This window comes from Diabrotica virgifera, chromosome 3 (genome assembly GCF_917563875.1).
Source record: "Diabrotica virgifera virgifera chromosome 3, PGI_DIABVI_V3a".
NCBI lineage: Eukaryota > Metazoa > Arthropoda > Insecta > Coleoptera > Chrysomelidae > Diabrotica > Diabrotica virgifera.
In genome coordinates, this window is record NC_065445.1 from 105,885,080 (window position 1) to 105,903,105 (window position 18,026).

At 33.3% G+C, this 18,026-nt stretch overlaps 2 protein-coding genes across 3 annotated transcripts in view; both read left to right on the plus strand.

The window, feature by feature from the left end:
- Positions 1-18,026, plus strand: part of LOC126881999 (intraflagellar transport protein 140 homolog) — a 335,998-nt gene that overhangs the window by 60,782 nt on the left and 257,190 nt on the right. The window contains exons 7-8 of the mRNA XM_050646764.1: positions 1,743-1,991; positions 3,232-3,636. Coding sequence (XP_050502721.1) covers positions 1,743-1,991; positions 3,232-3,636 — 654 coding nt within the window. The remainder of the gene's footprint in view (positions 1-1,742; positions 1,992-3,231; positions 3,637-18,026) is intronic.
- LOC126882004 (ankyrin-1-like) overlaps positions 7,080-18,026 on the plus strand; it is a 93,948-nt gene continuing 83,001 nt past the window's right edge. The window contains exon 1 of one of the 2 annotated variants that reach the window (XM_050646775.1): positions 7,080-7,286. The gene's annotated coding sequence lies outside the window, so the exon portion shown is untranslated. The remainder of the gene's footprint in view (positions 7,287-18,026) is intronic. The other variant, XR_007697077.1, reaches the window with a different exon arrangement.

The window sequence follows — 18,026 nt, forward strand, 5'->3', positions numbered from 1 at the left end:
ACTTAAAATTATCTACAAATATCAGTATTTACTTTTTTTTCAGACGAACCGTTTGTTCTAAAATGCAAATTGCCAATTTTTAACGGTCTTAGCAAAACCCACTGTTTACATTTCAAAACTTTATTTTTTATTAAAATGCTGTCATTTGATAAAATTCTCCTAGTTTTCTGCGCAGACAATAAATGTTAGTTCATATGGTATGTCTCTTGTGACAGCTTCCATGAATCCGTTCCATTCTAAGAGGCCGGGAATGTCTCTGCTTTTCCCTTAGAGCAACAGAAGATCAGGCACAGATGGAGTCACAGTTTCAGTTGGTGTGAACATTTCCTTCGGATCTTTTATCTTGATTTCTGATTAACCTTGAGGTTTTGTCCTTTTAAAATGAATTAGTTGAACAACTCCATGATAACACTGATTTTAACGTACATACAATCGACGGATACCACACTTTTCACGTCATGGGTGGCATTTCTTGTATTGCACCAAAACATGCAGTAGCTCCTAACCAATCCATTTCTCGGTTAAAAACTAAACCCGAGCCTGAGGTTTATGGAAGTCAGGGAGCTGTTCAACTAATACATTTTGAAAGGACAAAACCTCAAGGTTTATCAGAAATCAGATCCGAAAAGAATGTCACACCAACTGAAATAATGACTCCATCTGTGCCTGATCTTCTGTGGCTCTAAGAGAAAAGTAGAGACACTCTCGGTATTTTTGAATGGAATGGATCCATGGAAGTTGTAACAAGAGACATACCATATTCATATTATGAACTAACATTTCTAATTTGTACAGAAAACTAGGAGAAATTTATTAAATGACAGCATTATAATAAAAAATAAAAGTTTTGGAATGTAAAAAGTGGGTTTCGCCGAGACCGTTAAAAATTGGCAATTTTCAACTTACACTTTAGACCGAACGGTTCGTCTGAAAAAAAAAGGAAATAGTGATACTTGTAGAGAATTTTAAGTAGGTACTTTAATTTCTGTTAACAGACCATTTACTAAAAGTTAATAGTTTTCGAGATTTAGCAAAAAAGCGGAAAAAAGCAGAAATTTTTCGCTTTTTTCGCGATTTTTTCAATATTTCGTCAAGAAATTTTGTCCGCAAACCTCATATTCGGATTCAGCAGCCCAAAATACATATATAATGAAAGAAATCAGAACTACCCCAAAACTTTCCCACTAGGGAGCTCGTAGAGTACAAATTGACTGAATTAATAGTATAGTGTGTTCCTTTTGACTGAGTCATATGCCTGTTTGAAGTCTACAAACACGTTGTGAACATCAATGCCGTGTTCCCATGATTTGTTCAAGATCTGCTTGACTGTAAACATTTGATCCAGTGTCGATCTTCCCCGTCAGAAGCCCGTCTGATACTCTCCAATAATATTTTCTCCTAGTGGTTGGAGCCGCTGCGCTGGTATATAATATACGTGGGGACTTTATATGCTGTATATAGTAGAGAAATTCCAGGGTAGTTTTTGCACTGGAGTTTGTCTCCTTTTTTATAGATCGGGCATATAATATAAACATACTCGTACCAGGTTTCTAAAATACTTAGCAGGGTATTCAGCTCAGCAGGGTGCTATTGTTGGCGGCGTAAAATTACATAAACAAGCGAACATTTCATAAAACAGGTAGATCCCTTGTTTATGGAATTCCACACCTCCCATAATAGCACCGCGCTGAGCCGAATATTAATGAGTCTCTTATATAGCTGGTACGACTTTATTTTTACAGGTAATAAAGATTTTTCGGTTCGACGTTTGTCTACTTTTACCGCTGAGAGGGACTCAATAATAGTTTATCATAAGAATATAATAGCGATGGATGCAAAATCCATTTCCATTTTTTCTACAATGGGATCAATATTGTTTACAATAGCTGCCGGTATGAATGAAGGAGAAAATATCGGCATGGATGTCAGCTCCAATTATTTGACAATATTCACTATGGAGGGTTTCTTGAAGATCTATGATTTATCAGTAGGTAAGCTTGTAAATGGTATATTTGGTATTTATTGCAAACAAAAATTGGAGGAAAACAAAAAAATGGAAATGGAATATGGAATAAATTCATTATTTCAGAAACAGACGACTTTAAAAAAAACATGTCACGTTGTATATTTTTTGATATTTCGTACACATATGTCTCGCTTAAAACCCAAACCACCCAACTACTAATCACAAGAAAAATGCAGTTCCGGATTAATAAAAAATATAAATTCATTGTGACCTTGAAATTTTCAAAATCCGTTTACATATTTAAAAAGAGCACAAAAAACTAAGTTTAATGGTTCACTTCAATTTTTTGGCCAGACAATTTAATGACTTTAATTTTGAAATTATATTGAAATTTTTAAGGACTCTGAGATTAAAAAGCAAACATAGTTAACTTTTAATAACAAATTATTAAAGTTAATGAATAAATTAATACTCATTTTAAAAATAATCAATACCTACTTATTTACTACGTCGGAATGACCCACTTAGTAATAACAAGAAAAATCCAGGTTTGGATTAACAAAAACATATGAAGTTATTGTGACCTTGAAACAACAGCCTACCTTTATATTGAAATTTTCAAAATCCGTTTGCACATTTGAAAAAAGCACAAATCGTTCTCAAAATACAAAATATTAATAAAGCAAACATTACTACAGGATCAGTTACAGGAAATTTTACTTTCGATATTACATGTGGTTGTCTTTTTAAAGAAAAATCACATTCTATGATTTTTCTAACGGATATGCTTAAGTCAAACTTCATTTCATGTAATCGAATGAACTATCCTTCAATAAAGTCATCCCAGAGACGCAATGTTGAAAATATCATTATATGGTCATCTAGGTATTTTAAAATGTATATTTTTAATGTACCTACAGTCGGAAAAATGAAAGAATACCCATAAACCAACATATAAAACACGCTGTATTTTCCTGTCACCGTGTCACAAAGAAAATTGTCCAGTGCAAGTACATGTAACTATAATTATTACATGTACTTGCGCTGGCCAATTTTTGTGTGACACAGTGACAGGAAAATACAGCGTGTTTTATATGTTCGTTCATGGGTATTCTTTCATTTTTCCGACTGTATGTTTAATTTAGTATTGTGGCGTATTTTGAGAAAGATTTCCGAAGTGGTAATCGAAACGTAAAAATAAACTTATTCAAAGAAAAACAATTGTGACTTAGTTCTAATAAAAATAGTAAAAAAAATGTTTTCAGATCCGCCGAAACTTCTAACTTCAGTTCGCAGCATGTACGACATGGTGCCGGATTTTGGGGAAATAATCTTGGCAAAAACCAACTCGAGCGGCACTAAGGTAGCGTTTACCTTGGCGGCAGCGAATTTAATACCTGATGGTAAACTGTACGTTTGGGATATAGAAAGCGACACAGTTACTTTCTATGATTTCAGAAAATACGATTCTTTGGAAAGCCACAAAATCAGGAACGAAGAAGAATCTCAAGAAAAGACCAAAGCTGAACAAAAGATGGACGATAACTGTAAGAATAGGATTCCTGTTGGATTTTGTTGGGATGAAAAGGATTCGAGGTTGCTCATTTGTAGTGCGAGAAAGCTGAAGAGGCTAGTACAGAAAAAGGGGTTTCTTGCAAGGACAAAATCAGGTAAAACCTTTTAGTATATTTATATAGATCAACATAAAATTTAGACAAAGTTTTCTCTGCAGGAATTCATTTAATACTTACTAAATGCATTTTACAGATATGTAGGCACGGAAGTACAAACCATTTTAAAACTTCGTATGACCCTTTGTATGTTCATTAGTCCTATACTCTTTACATGTCGCTTCCAATATACAGTATGGTGCAGATGAAAAGAATAAATTCGTTATTTCCTAAGCCGGCGACTGTAAGGAAAAATTCTGAAACAAGTCAATTTTATATTTAAATTATGATTTTTTGGCATATAATATACTATCCTACTAGTGTAGTATTATTAAAGTTATTTTAATAATGTCCTGTTACCATGGAAAGCTTAGATAAGGTTTAAACATGTGAAAAACTGCGTTGTATAAATGTAGTATTACTCCATTAATTTATAAAGACTTTATTTATTTCTTTATTTGCGCAAATTAAAATATGGGACGTTGTTACAAGAAATGTGTTACTGAAAAACGAAGAAATAGACGGTTAGCTCAATTGAAGTAAGTACTTTTTTACATAAATCAAATTAATTACTTTTGTATTTTTCAAATTAATTTTAAATTTATAGTGAAAATATGATCTATAAAATCTATCGGTAAACCAATAATTTTCGCATTAAATTTTATTCTCGTTTAAAGGAGTAAACTATTTGTTGGATTGTTGGAAGTTTTTGCCGATTGTAGATATTGAAGCTATTGCTTCAGCAAATAGTCACTACTTTGTAGCATTTTCTTTTACATAAAAGTAGGTGCTTTTGTTGAGAAGAACTTACTACACAACAGAAGTACCTACTACTGACCAGAAGTCAGGCCCGCGTTTAGGTCAATTGCCGCCCTAGGCAATTCTCTAGTAGCCGCCCTTCAACATGTACCATTTTTGTGTAATTTTGCTTTTGCCGCCCTTTCATAATTTACCGCCCTAGACAACTGCCTATATTGCCTAACGGATAAAGCAGCCCTGCCAGAAGTATCTACTACAAAGCGTAGCGCCAGCCGTGTCTGCATTACACCAATCGTGATGGAATTAGTTTTCCATGTGCTTGTGATTTGTGAATTTACATGTTTACGTACCAAATTATTAGAATTGTACATGAGTAAAAATGAGTGAATCAGATCCGAAGCGACAAAAGAGTTACGCGAGGATAAAAATGAACAATTGTTATTTGTTAATCTTCTTCACAATTATTAAATTTTATTTGATAAAAGAATGACCTCAAAAATTAAGAATCTTCTTCTTAGTTTGTAAATTTTTCTATGACACACATTGATAAATGCTGCCGTATTGTAACAAAAAAATACCTACGCCGAAGACGTCCACCCACCAACTTCACCTAAACTGAAGCAAAATACTACTAAACAAGCACATACTTCAAAAGCGTAGTACATTCTTCTATGTAGGCTGGTAAATAGTAGCGATTACTACGGAGAAAAGCAAATACTTTTTAAGTGTAGTGAAATCTTCAAAAATGTAGTACGTACTTGAAGCATTAGCATTTACTACATTTTATGCCACCATGAGCACTTTACTTTATAGCTAAACTCGTACCCATTTACGGTTATCGGAACAAACTCTTATAAAATAATACTTTTATTTGAACTTTAATGACTTGAAATACTTGGATTTTCCATAAATAATATATAAACAATAAATAACTTTTTATTAATTGTACGCCTTAAATCAATTATTATTTTTCAAATACACTATCAATACTATTTAATAAACAACTCTTTGATTGATTTTATTATCATCGTAAAAGCGTTAAAAAGCAGTAGCAGAATGAACTGCTATATCAAAATAGCGGGTCGGACACATCTCTACTTGTCACTGTCTTGAGTCTTGTCATTTATATTCGAATGGGTGCGTTGTATGACAAAGATAGCGAATGTTCGATTTCCACGGACATGGTGTCCATTTTTTTCGAATCCTGAAAAAACTAATAAACATTTTTAAAAAATTTAAACACAAAATGAAAGATTAAATTATTATCGAGGGCCGAAAGTCCCTTAGAATATACAGGGTGTCTGCGTAACTTGGAACCATATGGGAAACTTTTTTAATATCAATTTTACGAAAAAAAGTCATTCTTTATAAAGTGCTCTGCCCAGTGTAAAACCTAAGATGAAATCATCAGATATCAAATTTTGTCAACAGTATCCGAGGTATGTCAAAAAATATGAATTTCGCTCAAGAGCAAACTACCTTTATATTTCAAAATATCCAAAAAATTTATTATGAAAAGTTATTTGTAATTAAAAACCATATTCAAATATGCAATAACAGCCTTCTACTTGAAAAAAAAATTCTGAAATTTTCCTAAATTACCGAATCCGAACATCATTTTTATTTATTAGACATGTAATAACACTGTTATTAATAATTTTAGGAAAAAAGTTATTCTTCATAAAAATCTGTGCATGGTCTAAACCTCAAGATGCAACCATCAGTTATCCAAGTTTGTTAATTTTATACGAGGTGTGTCTAAGAAAGAAAGAATTTCTAAATTATTTCTAAATTCATATTATTTGACACACCTCGTATAAAATTAACAAACTTGGATAACTGATGGTTGCATCTTGAGGTTTAGACCATGCACATATTTTTATGAAGAATAACTTTTTTTCCTAAAATTATTAATAAAAGAGTTATTACATGTCTAATAAATAAAAATGATGTTCGGAATCGGTAATTTAGGAAAATTTCAAATTTTTTTTTCAAATAGAAGGCTGTTATTGCATATTTGAATATGGTTTTTAATTACAAATAACTTTTCATAATAAAATTTTTTGATATTTTGAAATATAAAGGTAGTTTGCTCTTGAGCGAAATTCATAGTTTTTGACTACCTCGTATACTGTTGACAAAATTTGATATCTGATGATTGTATCTTAGGTTTTAGACTATGCAGAGCATTTTATAAAGAATGACTTTTTTTCGTAAAATTGATATTAAAAAAGTTTCCCATATGGTTCCAAGTTACGCAGACACCCTGTATAAGAAGTTTCTTTCGAATGAGATATTTGAAATTAAAAATCACACTACATTTTCTCTTAAATTTTCACCCCTGTAACTTATTAAAATAAACATAGAAGTTCTCAGGGACTTTCGGCCCTCGCTAATAACGTAATCTTTCATTCTGCGTTTAAATTTTTGAAAAATACTTATTAGTTTTCTCAGGATTCGAAAAAAATGAATCCCCATTTGAATAGCATTGCAGCCGAAAATACGTACCGATCCTCTTAATAATAATAGTAATCAAACTTTTATGTGATTTTTATCAAGAATATTTTTTGTTAAAAATCAGAATTATTTTTTATTTTATATCAAAATTTGAAACAATGTTCTGCAATCATTGGATATATTGCGTAACATTTTGAAATCGTTTTCCTGGGATTATTATTTTTATCAGTCAATTTAGTCGCCGTTTACGCAGCCGTCATGCCGATGCGTCATTCGGTCATTCCCATTCCTCAATTCCTCATGCTAGTCAGAAATCGGAGGCCGCAGCATGCTGCCAGCAACAATACAAACAGTTAAAACTAAAACAGTACAGAGTTATCTACACACAGTGAAGCATATTATAAAACAGTGTATGAAAATGTGAATACGAAGAGGTAAGCTTGAATTTTTTATCAAATTGTAATTGTAATTTAATTATTTGGTATAAAAATAAATTTTATGGAAAATTGTAGCAGCATATTTACCTATCAAAAATCTCTAGACAACAATCAACACTAATTCAAATGTTTATCATTGAAGATTATTCTTTCTGAAAAATCAGTATCGTTCCTCGTAAATTTATTTAGGGATAGTATCTTAATGTTTTTATTTATTTATAATGTTATTTTGTCATCGAATTTATTTAGATTTTATAGTGTTTTAGAAATAATAATTCTGTATTTTACTTATTTAGTTAGCCAGCGGATCTTGAAGGCTGAAAATTACAATTTCATATCAAGCAATAAAACAAAACTGTGAATAATAATGTTCTGAAGCTATTTCTTTGTGGCATTTATGTAATTTACTATTCTACTTGAGAAATAAGCCACAATTAAAGTTGAAACATTATTTTATTGACGTTTCATTATTGACGTTTTTATTGTGAATAATACTTAAATTACAAAGCCCATGTCCCATTGTCAGACTTCCATTCTTTTCTATTCTGTGATTTAGTTTAATCACAGTGTGATCAACATCAGTTTAATCTTTTTGGCAGTCTACCTTTCCTTTCCTTCTGTAATGGTTTTTACTGCAGCAGAACTGTTTGTCATTTAATTTACCATCCTTTCTAAATTTTAACCTGCTATTATTCGTTGCTTTGTAATATAAAACTTCTTATTGTTTTCAATCCGTCATATCCGTTTCAATATGTTATTCAATCCGTCATTAGACCAGATAGAACGACAAATGAGGTGTCGATTGACAGCTTATGACCCAAAGTTTTAAAGTTGCATTCGGAACTACTGTTTTAAAGTCGCCGAAATAGTACAAGCGATATATTATTCGACGCGCCTTAGTAAGACGGGAATAAATATATACTTCCGGTTAAAAGGGTTTGCTCCTTTTATATTCGTGCTCGAGTATTTAGTTCCGGTTTTGATATCATTTATAAATTATGATGGAAGTTTGGCAAACATGATTCAAAATTAGTTAAATCATATATCAATCGACGCAAAGTTACACGAAGAATTCAAATATCGACTTCCAGTTCTATTTGCGGTCTTCCTCTATCTTTTCTCCTTCGTAAGGGTATAGTGGCGTCATGTAATTGTTTGACTATTTCTGTCCAATTATCTCTCTCCTGTGCGTGTTGTTTTGCTTCAGGATTGCGGTCACGTTGGGTGAAAACCTAGTACTTACGATTACGAAGTCCAATTGCTTCTTTTGCATGCTAAAGCATGTTGTCCATCTAACACTTTAAGCGTGAGTTCGTTTTCATTCAACACAAAACAGACTGGGTGGGGAAATCCTCATCCCTAACACGGACCGATCCAATGGCTAATAAGGTATATTCTGTGGATATATAGAATAGGTTTGGATAATGAATAACTAAATTTACTTTCACGAACCAACTGAGAACATGACACAGAGGCGGTAGTTATGCCATTTGTTGATTGAGGATTGAAGAAACACGAAATATACATACACATCTACGTAATTCTTAATCGGCAAATCACCAAGCAGCTACACTATAACACCGTTCTTTACCTTTAAAGTCTCTGTACGAATAAGCATGTACATATGTGAAATTGTTAGTAATTTCAGAATTTTGCGGACTGTATGTTTTAGGGGTATATTTGCTAGTTTAAATGGGAATTTATAAGGGTTTATATCAACAGATAATCAGAAAGATTTTTGGGGCCGTAAATGAAAATGAGCTATGGCATCGAAGATACAACTTTGAACTGTATCAGTTATAGAGTTATACACCGATCCAGATATTGTAAAATTCGTTAAAGTGCAGAGACTTAGATGGGCTGGACACATTGCTAGAATGCCAGCTCACGAATACACTAAGAAATTAACTTTTTCAAAACCAGAGGGCACAAGAAGTAGAGGAGGACCACGAGGAAGATGGATTGATGATGTGGAAGAAGACCTAAAGATTCTAGGGGTCAGAAGATGGAGGGAAGTTGCCAAGAATCGACAGGAGTGGCGATTTCTCTGCGAGCAGGCCAAGATCCACAACGGATTGTCGAGCCACTTATGATGATGATCAACAGACAATATTATACATATGTTTATAACACTCTTACAAGGACTTCTTCAACTTTTCACTGCTCGCGGTTTTTACACACGTGGACCAGTTCGGCCGTTCGCGTTTTGGTTAAACATATGTATGAGATCACTCACGTTTTGACTAATCAGGGACTCGTGCACGATTCGCGGATTCACGAGTACTTTTAAAGTAAACAGCGGTTGTTTCACCTCACTGGAACCCAGATATAAAGGTCCAAAACGATAATATTGGTGTGACGCAGGCGCGGATACAGAGGGGGGTCAACGGGGCTTTAGACCCCCCTATTGTACTTAGTCTCTAAATATTATTTTTTTACAGTTTTAAAATTGTCCCGACGTAAGCAAAGGAACATTACTGCTATAAATTATCATTTTGTGTAACTGTTTTACGCAGAATGTTTGATTTGAATTATTAATTTATGCAACAATATGTTTTCCACATTTTATACAATGTCCGAATGCATTCACACAACGGTCGAGTCTATGTGGCAACATGGGAACATTCAATACAGTTGATTCACTGTTATAATTCGGTTTGGGTGTAGCAAAGTTAGCGGTATTTAAAGACAATCAGATCCAAAACGACAATTTCTGATATGGATGTCAATCCCAAGAAACTATCCAATATCTTAACGGGGGATGCCAGGCGTTTGTTGCAATTGAATAAGGAATGGCATGACTCAGTGGGAAAGATCCTTCAGTAAGTGATCAGGTATATCAAATCAGATATATCAGTATATCAGATAAGGTATCAAAGTGGGACTTCTCCAAACCAACCATCTCCCATATTATAATGTTGTTCTGAAGCTATTTCCTTGTGGCATTTTTGCAATTAACTAGTTTTGATGGGAAATAAGCCACAATTTTGCTAAAAAAATAATTTTATTAACGTTTCGACGCCCAAATCGGGTGTGGTTGTCAAACTACAAAAAACATTAATCTGTTTTGTATTTTGACAACGACACCCGATTTGGGCGTCGAAACGTTAATAAAATCATTTTTTTTTAGTAAAATTGTGGCTTATTTCCCATAAGTATTATAAATACGTTCATGAGAGCATGCTTGAGAATTACAATTACTGGGACAGCAGACTAAACAGTGGCATATAATAGAACAGATCTCATTCGTTAATAAATTCATGATACAAAAAACTAATTAATGTGGCGATACCTAACAACAATAAATCTGCGTGTCAAATTTAATGAAAAGAAAGCCAAGTACGGAGATTTGGAAGTACCGAAACAATACCTACCTATTATTCTCTCTACTACTCGAGTCATTCCGAAGAAACTTCTAGAACATAAAATAGTTGGGTCTGAATGAACATCTGTATAGACCATGCTGAAAGCTGTACCACTTTCATCGACCAGATATACACGAAAATTTTATTTTTGGAAGATACTCCAGCATACTAAGTCACATAGGGCTCGGTAGCACGGAAAGAGATAGGATAGATAGAGATAGGATAGAGATAGTAGCACCAGAGCTCAATTCATTGAGTGCAGTAGAGAGAACAACGTTACCGCGGTATCCAGGAGGAAGAGGACTTATGTGTATAGGCAAGCAAATAGAAAAGCTGGTTGCTAATTTAAAAACCTATTTTCAGACGCAAGCCGAGATATCTACTTTAAATCGCGCAATTTGGGCGTTAGATGAAACAGCGCGGCTTAAACTGATGGAAAAAGCAATGAGCATAAACCACTTTTCTAAGCAAGAAAATGCAAACCTGGATGAGTCGAACTACTGGTTGGTATCAGGAAGGATATTTGCCGAAGCAGAGGAAAGATTATTCACCAGGAATTTACCAGTAAAGTGGAACTTCTCCAAACCGACCATCTCCCTTGTTATCAATACATCTCTGACTAAATGCTTGAAAACGACAACTACAAGCTATACTGGGATCGCAACTCAGAGCCTTAGGGGGAGCGCGAGCCGTATGGCTAAATCTGGATAATAATATAATAATAACATTTTCGGAAAGTCCAGCCCCCCTATTATGAATTTCTAGATCCGCGCCTGGTGTGACGTATGGGGTAACACAACCGGTTCGTATGTTTTGGGTAATAGCAGCAATGAGAGCGAATGTACCCTCAACGCGAGGTGAGTGGCACTCGATATACAACTAAACGCTTCAACGGGCAGTACTGGACCTACTGGAAGAGAGGTTTTTTTCTGTCGCAAATGTCCAAATATAATTTTGTCAATATTGGAAGGGATGGAATTAAGTAGGGATGAATTAGGTACTACTGGACAGGACAGGGTTGGCTTAAGAGTTATTTAAAATTAAGGGTTGTAATTACGGATTTAATACAGTAAAAAATATAATATTTTTTACATGTGAAAAATTGAATTGTCTCCTTTACCTTTTATCATTTTTAATATAGTCTACTATTGTTAAAAATTATTAATATAGCGAAATGTTTAATTTTAGTATACAGGGTTGGTCGAAACTCGGAAAAACACCCTGTATTTTAGTATTGTAATGAAATGATATTTTATTGTACTTTTTTATCTCTTAAGCATTCCTTATACCTACCTGCTTTAATTTGTGAGTGATTCGTGATTCTTTAAGCCAAACATTAATTGCAACAACTATTACGTGAATTTGTATTAGGTTGGCCGTGAAAATATTCAATCAAAAATAATTTTTCGGAAATAAATACATATTAATGTAGACTGATCCTTAATTTGTTAATATTGAATAACATTACAAAATACCTACGTAGTTAAAATTGTTGGTGCGTAAAATATTAATAAAACATACAATATTTTACCTAGTTGGCTATTACTTTGATACTTAACTGACCAAACTTGCTTAAACATTTGATATTATACTATTTTTATAGTTCCAATTGCTTTGTTACCATTACTAATATGGGCCATTCCACGAACATACGCCTGTTTTGGATTACTTCGACAACGAATATTTTACTGTGCAACATAAGAAGTACGAAAGTAAATGGCGCTAATAATTATTTAAATAAACAATAATATAATTTGCAATTTACTTTCATTCTTCTTATTTTGCACAGTAAAATATTCGTTGTCGAAGTAATCCAAAACAGGCGTATGTTCGTGGAATAGGGTATATGCATTTTTCTAATGAGGAACTGATTAATATGGTTTTAGTGCTAGGAGAGTATAACAAAATGTGCTACTATAGACCGTTTCACATTAAGAATGAGACGTTACAGAAATAGGGCTACGTATTTCTTATGAAGGATAGAAGCGCGCCGATGCCACGCCGTCTGATTGAAATGAACCGTATAACGACAGTCTAATAGCAAGACGTGTCTAAGAGGTTTGGTAACACTTTTCTGCATAAACCCAACGTTCCATTCTTAACGTGAAATAAAGTATAGCAATAAAAATTTGTCTTCAGCAATTCTCTGATATACGACAACCAGGAAGAGAAGCTTTTCGAAGTTTCCTAGAACGGTTTTAACGGACTGGACACTTAGAATATAAGAAATCTGGTCGAACAAAACATAAATGAATAAAACGGATTAAATGTATTCTTAAGTGTCACTGAGGATCTGCATATTAGTACGACCGTTCTCGTAAGTGTCTAGTCCGTCGAAATCGTTTTAGTAAACTTTGAAAAGTTTCTCTTCTAGGTTGTCGTTTATCAGGGAATTGCAGATGATAAATTTTTATGGCTAGTAGCACATTTTTGTTATACTCTCCTAACACAAAAACCATATTAAGCAGTTCCTCATTGGAAAAATTCATATTAGTAATGGTAACAAAGCAAGAACTATAAAAGTATAATGTCAAATGTTTAACCAAGTTTAGTGTCAAAGTCATAGCCAACTAGGTAGAATATTGTATGTTTTATTAATATTTTACGCACCAACAATCTTTACTTCCCGTCTCACTTGTTCAAACTTGGTTTGATAGAGTCTGATTTATATGAAATGTGTAATATACCAAGTGATTTAAATCACATTTTTATCGCATGTAACAAGTATAACATACATAGAAATAAACTATACATTCAGCTAATGCAAGAAAACCTTTTCCCCCTTTACAATCTCATGAATTTACTGGCTCTAAATAAAATATCAATTTTTAATATTATTTTAGATTTTCTCAAGTCTTGTAAATTAAAACTTTGGATTAGGATTAGCTTTGAGTAACCTTTGTTTTTTTCCTGGTTATAATATCCCTTGCCTCCGTTGCCTACCTATTATGTGATTAGTCACCCTGATCGATCCCTGGGTGTAAAAAGTGTTTTTCCTTTTCTCATCCTTGGTAGTATTTTTTGGGTCGGTCATAATTTTGGTGCTAGTTAGTTTTTAGTTTAAGATATGGTGCTCGCTAAATGTTCATAGCTCCCAAGGGCCAAAGAAAAAACAATCTTTGCTACGTAGGTATTTTGATATCTCATCCAATATTGATAAATTAAGGATCGTTCTAGATTAATATGTATTTATTTTCGAAAAAATATTTTTGAATAAATATTTTCACGGCCAACCTAATAAAATTTCACGTAATTTTTGTTGCAATTAATGTTTGACTTATAGAATCACAAATAACTCACAAATTAAAGCATTTAGGTACATATAGGGAATGCTTAAGAAATAAAAAAGTACCATAAAATATCATTACATTCTTCTTCTTCTTAACGTGCCCTATCAAGTCCCCTTGACGTTGGCGATTAACATAGCGAAACTGTCTCTGTCTCGAGCTGTTCTAAATAGTTGTTCTGCTTTCTTTATTCCTGTCCACTCCCGGATATTCTTCAACCAAGAGGCTTGCTTTCTACCAATTCCTCTGCGTCCTTCTGTATTTTGCATATTTCTGTTGATTTTCCATTTATGCAAGCTCTCGCTCTTTGACGCCAGTATAATTTTTCTATGATTCGTACACCTTGACTATCAACTCCTTTATCCTTTAATATTTTAATTAATTTGTGATGTTGTTCTCGATCAAAGGCCTTCTCATAGTCAATAAATACAACAAAGACGTCTTTCCTTTGATCTCGGCATTTCTGCAATAATACATTTAGTGCAAAGAGTGCGTCCCGGGTTCCCAGTCCATTTCTGAAGCCAAATTGTGTTTTATCCTGATCTTCACATTTATCTCTGATTCTACTGTGGATGATACGTAGAAAGATTTTCAAAGTGTGGCTCATAAGGCTTATCATTCTATAATCGCTACAGTTTTTCGGACGTTGTTTTTTTGGTAGGCTTATGAATTCGGACTTTAACAATCTTCAGGGATATCACCAGTCGAATAAACATCATTGAAAAGTTTGACTAGTATTCCAATGTTTTCCTCATTTACGAGCTTTAACATTTCTGTAGGTATGTTGTCAGGACCAACGGCTTTCTTGTTTTTTGCCAATTTTATAGCATGTAGTATTTCTGATTTTAGTATTTCTGGTCCTTCACCTTCATCTAAAGTCTCCAGTTCTTCGGGTTTATCATCATTATAAAGTTCATTTATATAATTATACCAGGTAGTTCGAATTTCGTGTTCGTCTATTTTTCCCGACGAATCCGTTATAGTACTTATGTGGAGTTTTCTTATGATAAAGACCAGTTACTTCTCTAACTTTTTTAAACATATTAAACGTATCATGTTTTTCATTCAACTTTTCTAATTCCTTGCATTTATCCTCCATCCATTTTTCTTTAGCTACCTTTATTTTTTGTTTAATTAGTTTCTGTTTTTCTTTGTCTTGTTATCTTTTAGTTTTCTTCTCTGCTCCATCAATTCCAGGATTTTATCAGTCATCCATTGTTGTTTTTTGTGCCTCTGCATCGTTGTTGTATATTTTTCCATTACTTTCCAGGTAAGATCTTTAAACGTGTTCCATTTTTCTGTATTGTTTTCCTTTGTTGAATTCTTTAGCTGATTATTCAGGTCATTTTCTATTAGCGTTTTGTTGGATGCTGAGATATGTAATTTTGGTGTTTTGGGGCTTTCTTCGACTTTTTTGAGCTTCACTTGGATGTTAGTTATTAGAGAGTTATGGTCTGAACCGATATTTGCACCAGGATATGTCGTTGATCTCTTGACACCATTCTTAAATCTCTTGTTTACTAGAATATAATCTATCTGATTTCTAATTATATGAAGTGAGTTATCTCCTGGTCCCTTCCATGTGTATAATCTTCTTTTGTGTAATTTGAACCATGTATTTGCGATTATCATGTCATGTTCTTGACAGAACTGGTATAATCTATCGCCTCTTTCATTGCTCTCCCCTAGTCCATATTCACCTACCAGGTCAGATCTTCGTCCTTGACCAATTTTCGCGTTAAAATCTCCAATAATATATGTGATTTCGTTCCTTTTTAGATTGTTAAGTGTCCGTTTTAATTGACTATAGAATGATTCAACATCATTGTCATATTTCTTTTCTGAAGTAGGGGCATATATCTGGATAACATTGACATTAAATGGTTTACTATTTAATTGGAGTATCGCTAGTCTGTCATTCACAGGTACAAAATTTTTCACATATTTCTTATATTTAGATGTTATAAATATGCCAACTCCATTCCTATAATGTACGTCATCTTCTACACTTCCAGAATAGTATATCATTACATTACAATACTAAAATACAGGGTGTTCTATTAAAGAAAACTCAATACTCATTCAGAGTTTCGACCAATCTTGTATACTCAAATTAAACATGTCGCTATATTAATATTTTTTAACAACTTCTTCTTCTTTTAGTGCCGACTCCACTAATGAAGGTTGGCTATAACCATTGCAAATTCTTCTCTATCTTCTGCTTTTCTGAAAAGCGTCTGTGTATTTAACCCGGTCCAGTTGCGAATGATTTTCAGCCAGGATATTTGTCGTCTACCAGGACCCCTTTTTCCTTCGATTTTACCCTTCATAATCAGCTGTAACAACTCGTACTTAATTTCTAAGTATGTGCCCCAAATATACTGTTTTTCTCTTTTTAGTGGTGGTCAAAAGTTCTCTGTCTCTTCCCATCCTGTGCAACACCATTCGTTCGTAATATGATCGGTCTACGGTCTACGGTATTTTCAAAATTTTTCTAAAAAGCCACGTCTCAAAAGCTTCTAGCTTTCTCATTAGGTCAACATTAAGAGTCCAAGCTTCGACACCATAAAGAAGAATAGATTGGATATATTATTTTACCATCCGATATCGGATTTGCAGATTGAGTCTTCAGTTACTCAGAAATTTCCTCATCTTCAAAAAGGCTGCTCTTGATTGCTCTATTCTTGATCGAATTTTTGATTTCGGATTTAGATCTTCCGAAATCCAGACTCCTAAGTATTTCATTTTGTCCACTTGTTCGATATCTTCCTGTTTTATCTGGATCCTTTTAACAACAGTAAACTATATTAAAAATCATTTGAACATTGATGTCAAATCACCACAATTCTACAGGGTGTAGATGTTGCTATGAAATTAAGAAAAAAGCGTAATCTTTTAAACTATCTCGTATAATATTACAAAACCTTATATTTTAAGAAAGAACACATCGAGGAGAATCCAAAAATGAAAAAATCTACAAAGTGTTCCATTAAAATAACATAAGTTTATGCCACCCTGTAAATACGAGTGGCCCTGTATATTTGAAAATATTTTTAGAGTATGGTGCTATTGGGACCGTGCAAGTTCGGCAAAGCGACACCTGGTTTCTACGCTCTGCAACTTTATTCGCACTTTTAATTATATTGGCCAATTATATTAGTCCTGGTTACTGGATAATTGTCAAGGCCATAGTCCAAAAAAATAATAAGAAGAAAAAATAAGATTCAGGTTATGTTCTTAAAACGTAAAAAATTGTATGTAGTAAATAAAATTTGTTATTAAAATGCAGTACTGCAAGCAAAATACAATTAATTAAATTTACCTTTATATAATAATTTCATATATCAATATTATGGAGCAATATATAATTTTTCTTCTTCAACGACAGTAGGTATGAAATGTACGTCAATTTGACAATTTCAATTGACAATATGAATTATTTAAAAAAGTTGCAATATTTCTCCGCTATTCGAGCACGATCGTTTCTCGTATTCCTTCTTGTACTTGCACACCTCGAATATATGCCCCAACTTTTACCTACATAATTTTTTTCGTATCTCTTACGACAAACGAGTAATTGGACTTCTTCGCACTAATGCCCCACCCTGTATTCTTAGTCTACGGTTTGATATACTGGATGCGAAGATCATATCTTTCAGGTCTACTTAATCCTTCGAAATAATCACTAAGTGTAGAATCTTCTAAATTATTAAACAAAATACCTAAATAGCTTGTTCTCTGCTTGGAATTAGAATATTTCGTTGTTGAATATCTTCTTTTGAATATGAAACATTTTGTTGTGGTTGACTTGAAGCTGACATGGTGTTTTTTAAAAAGAGATTTAAAATCATACTGAAACCGGTCCTTTCGACTTGTATTATGAGTGAACTAATTTATTTATGATTAATGGGAGTAAGTCGATTGCTAAACGAAAACGTAAAACTAGCGAGTAACCCGATCAAAAATGTGAATGTGTATATAACTTTTGACGAAAACATCTTTACATAAATAGATAAAATACAGTTTTTACTTAGAAATGTTAAATTAAATAGAACAAAAAGCCCAGCGGAATCGATTGTATCTAC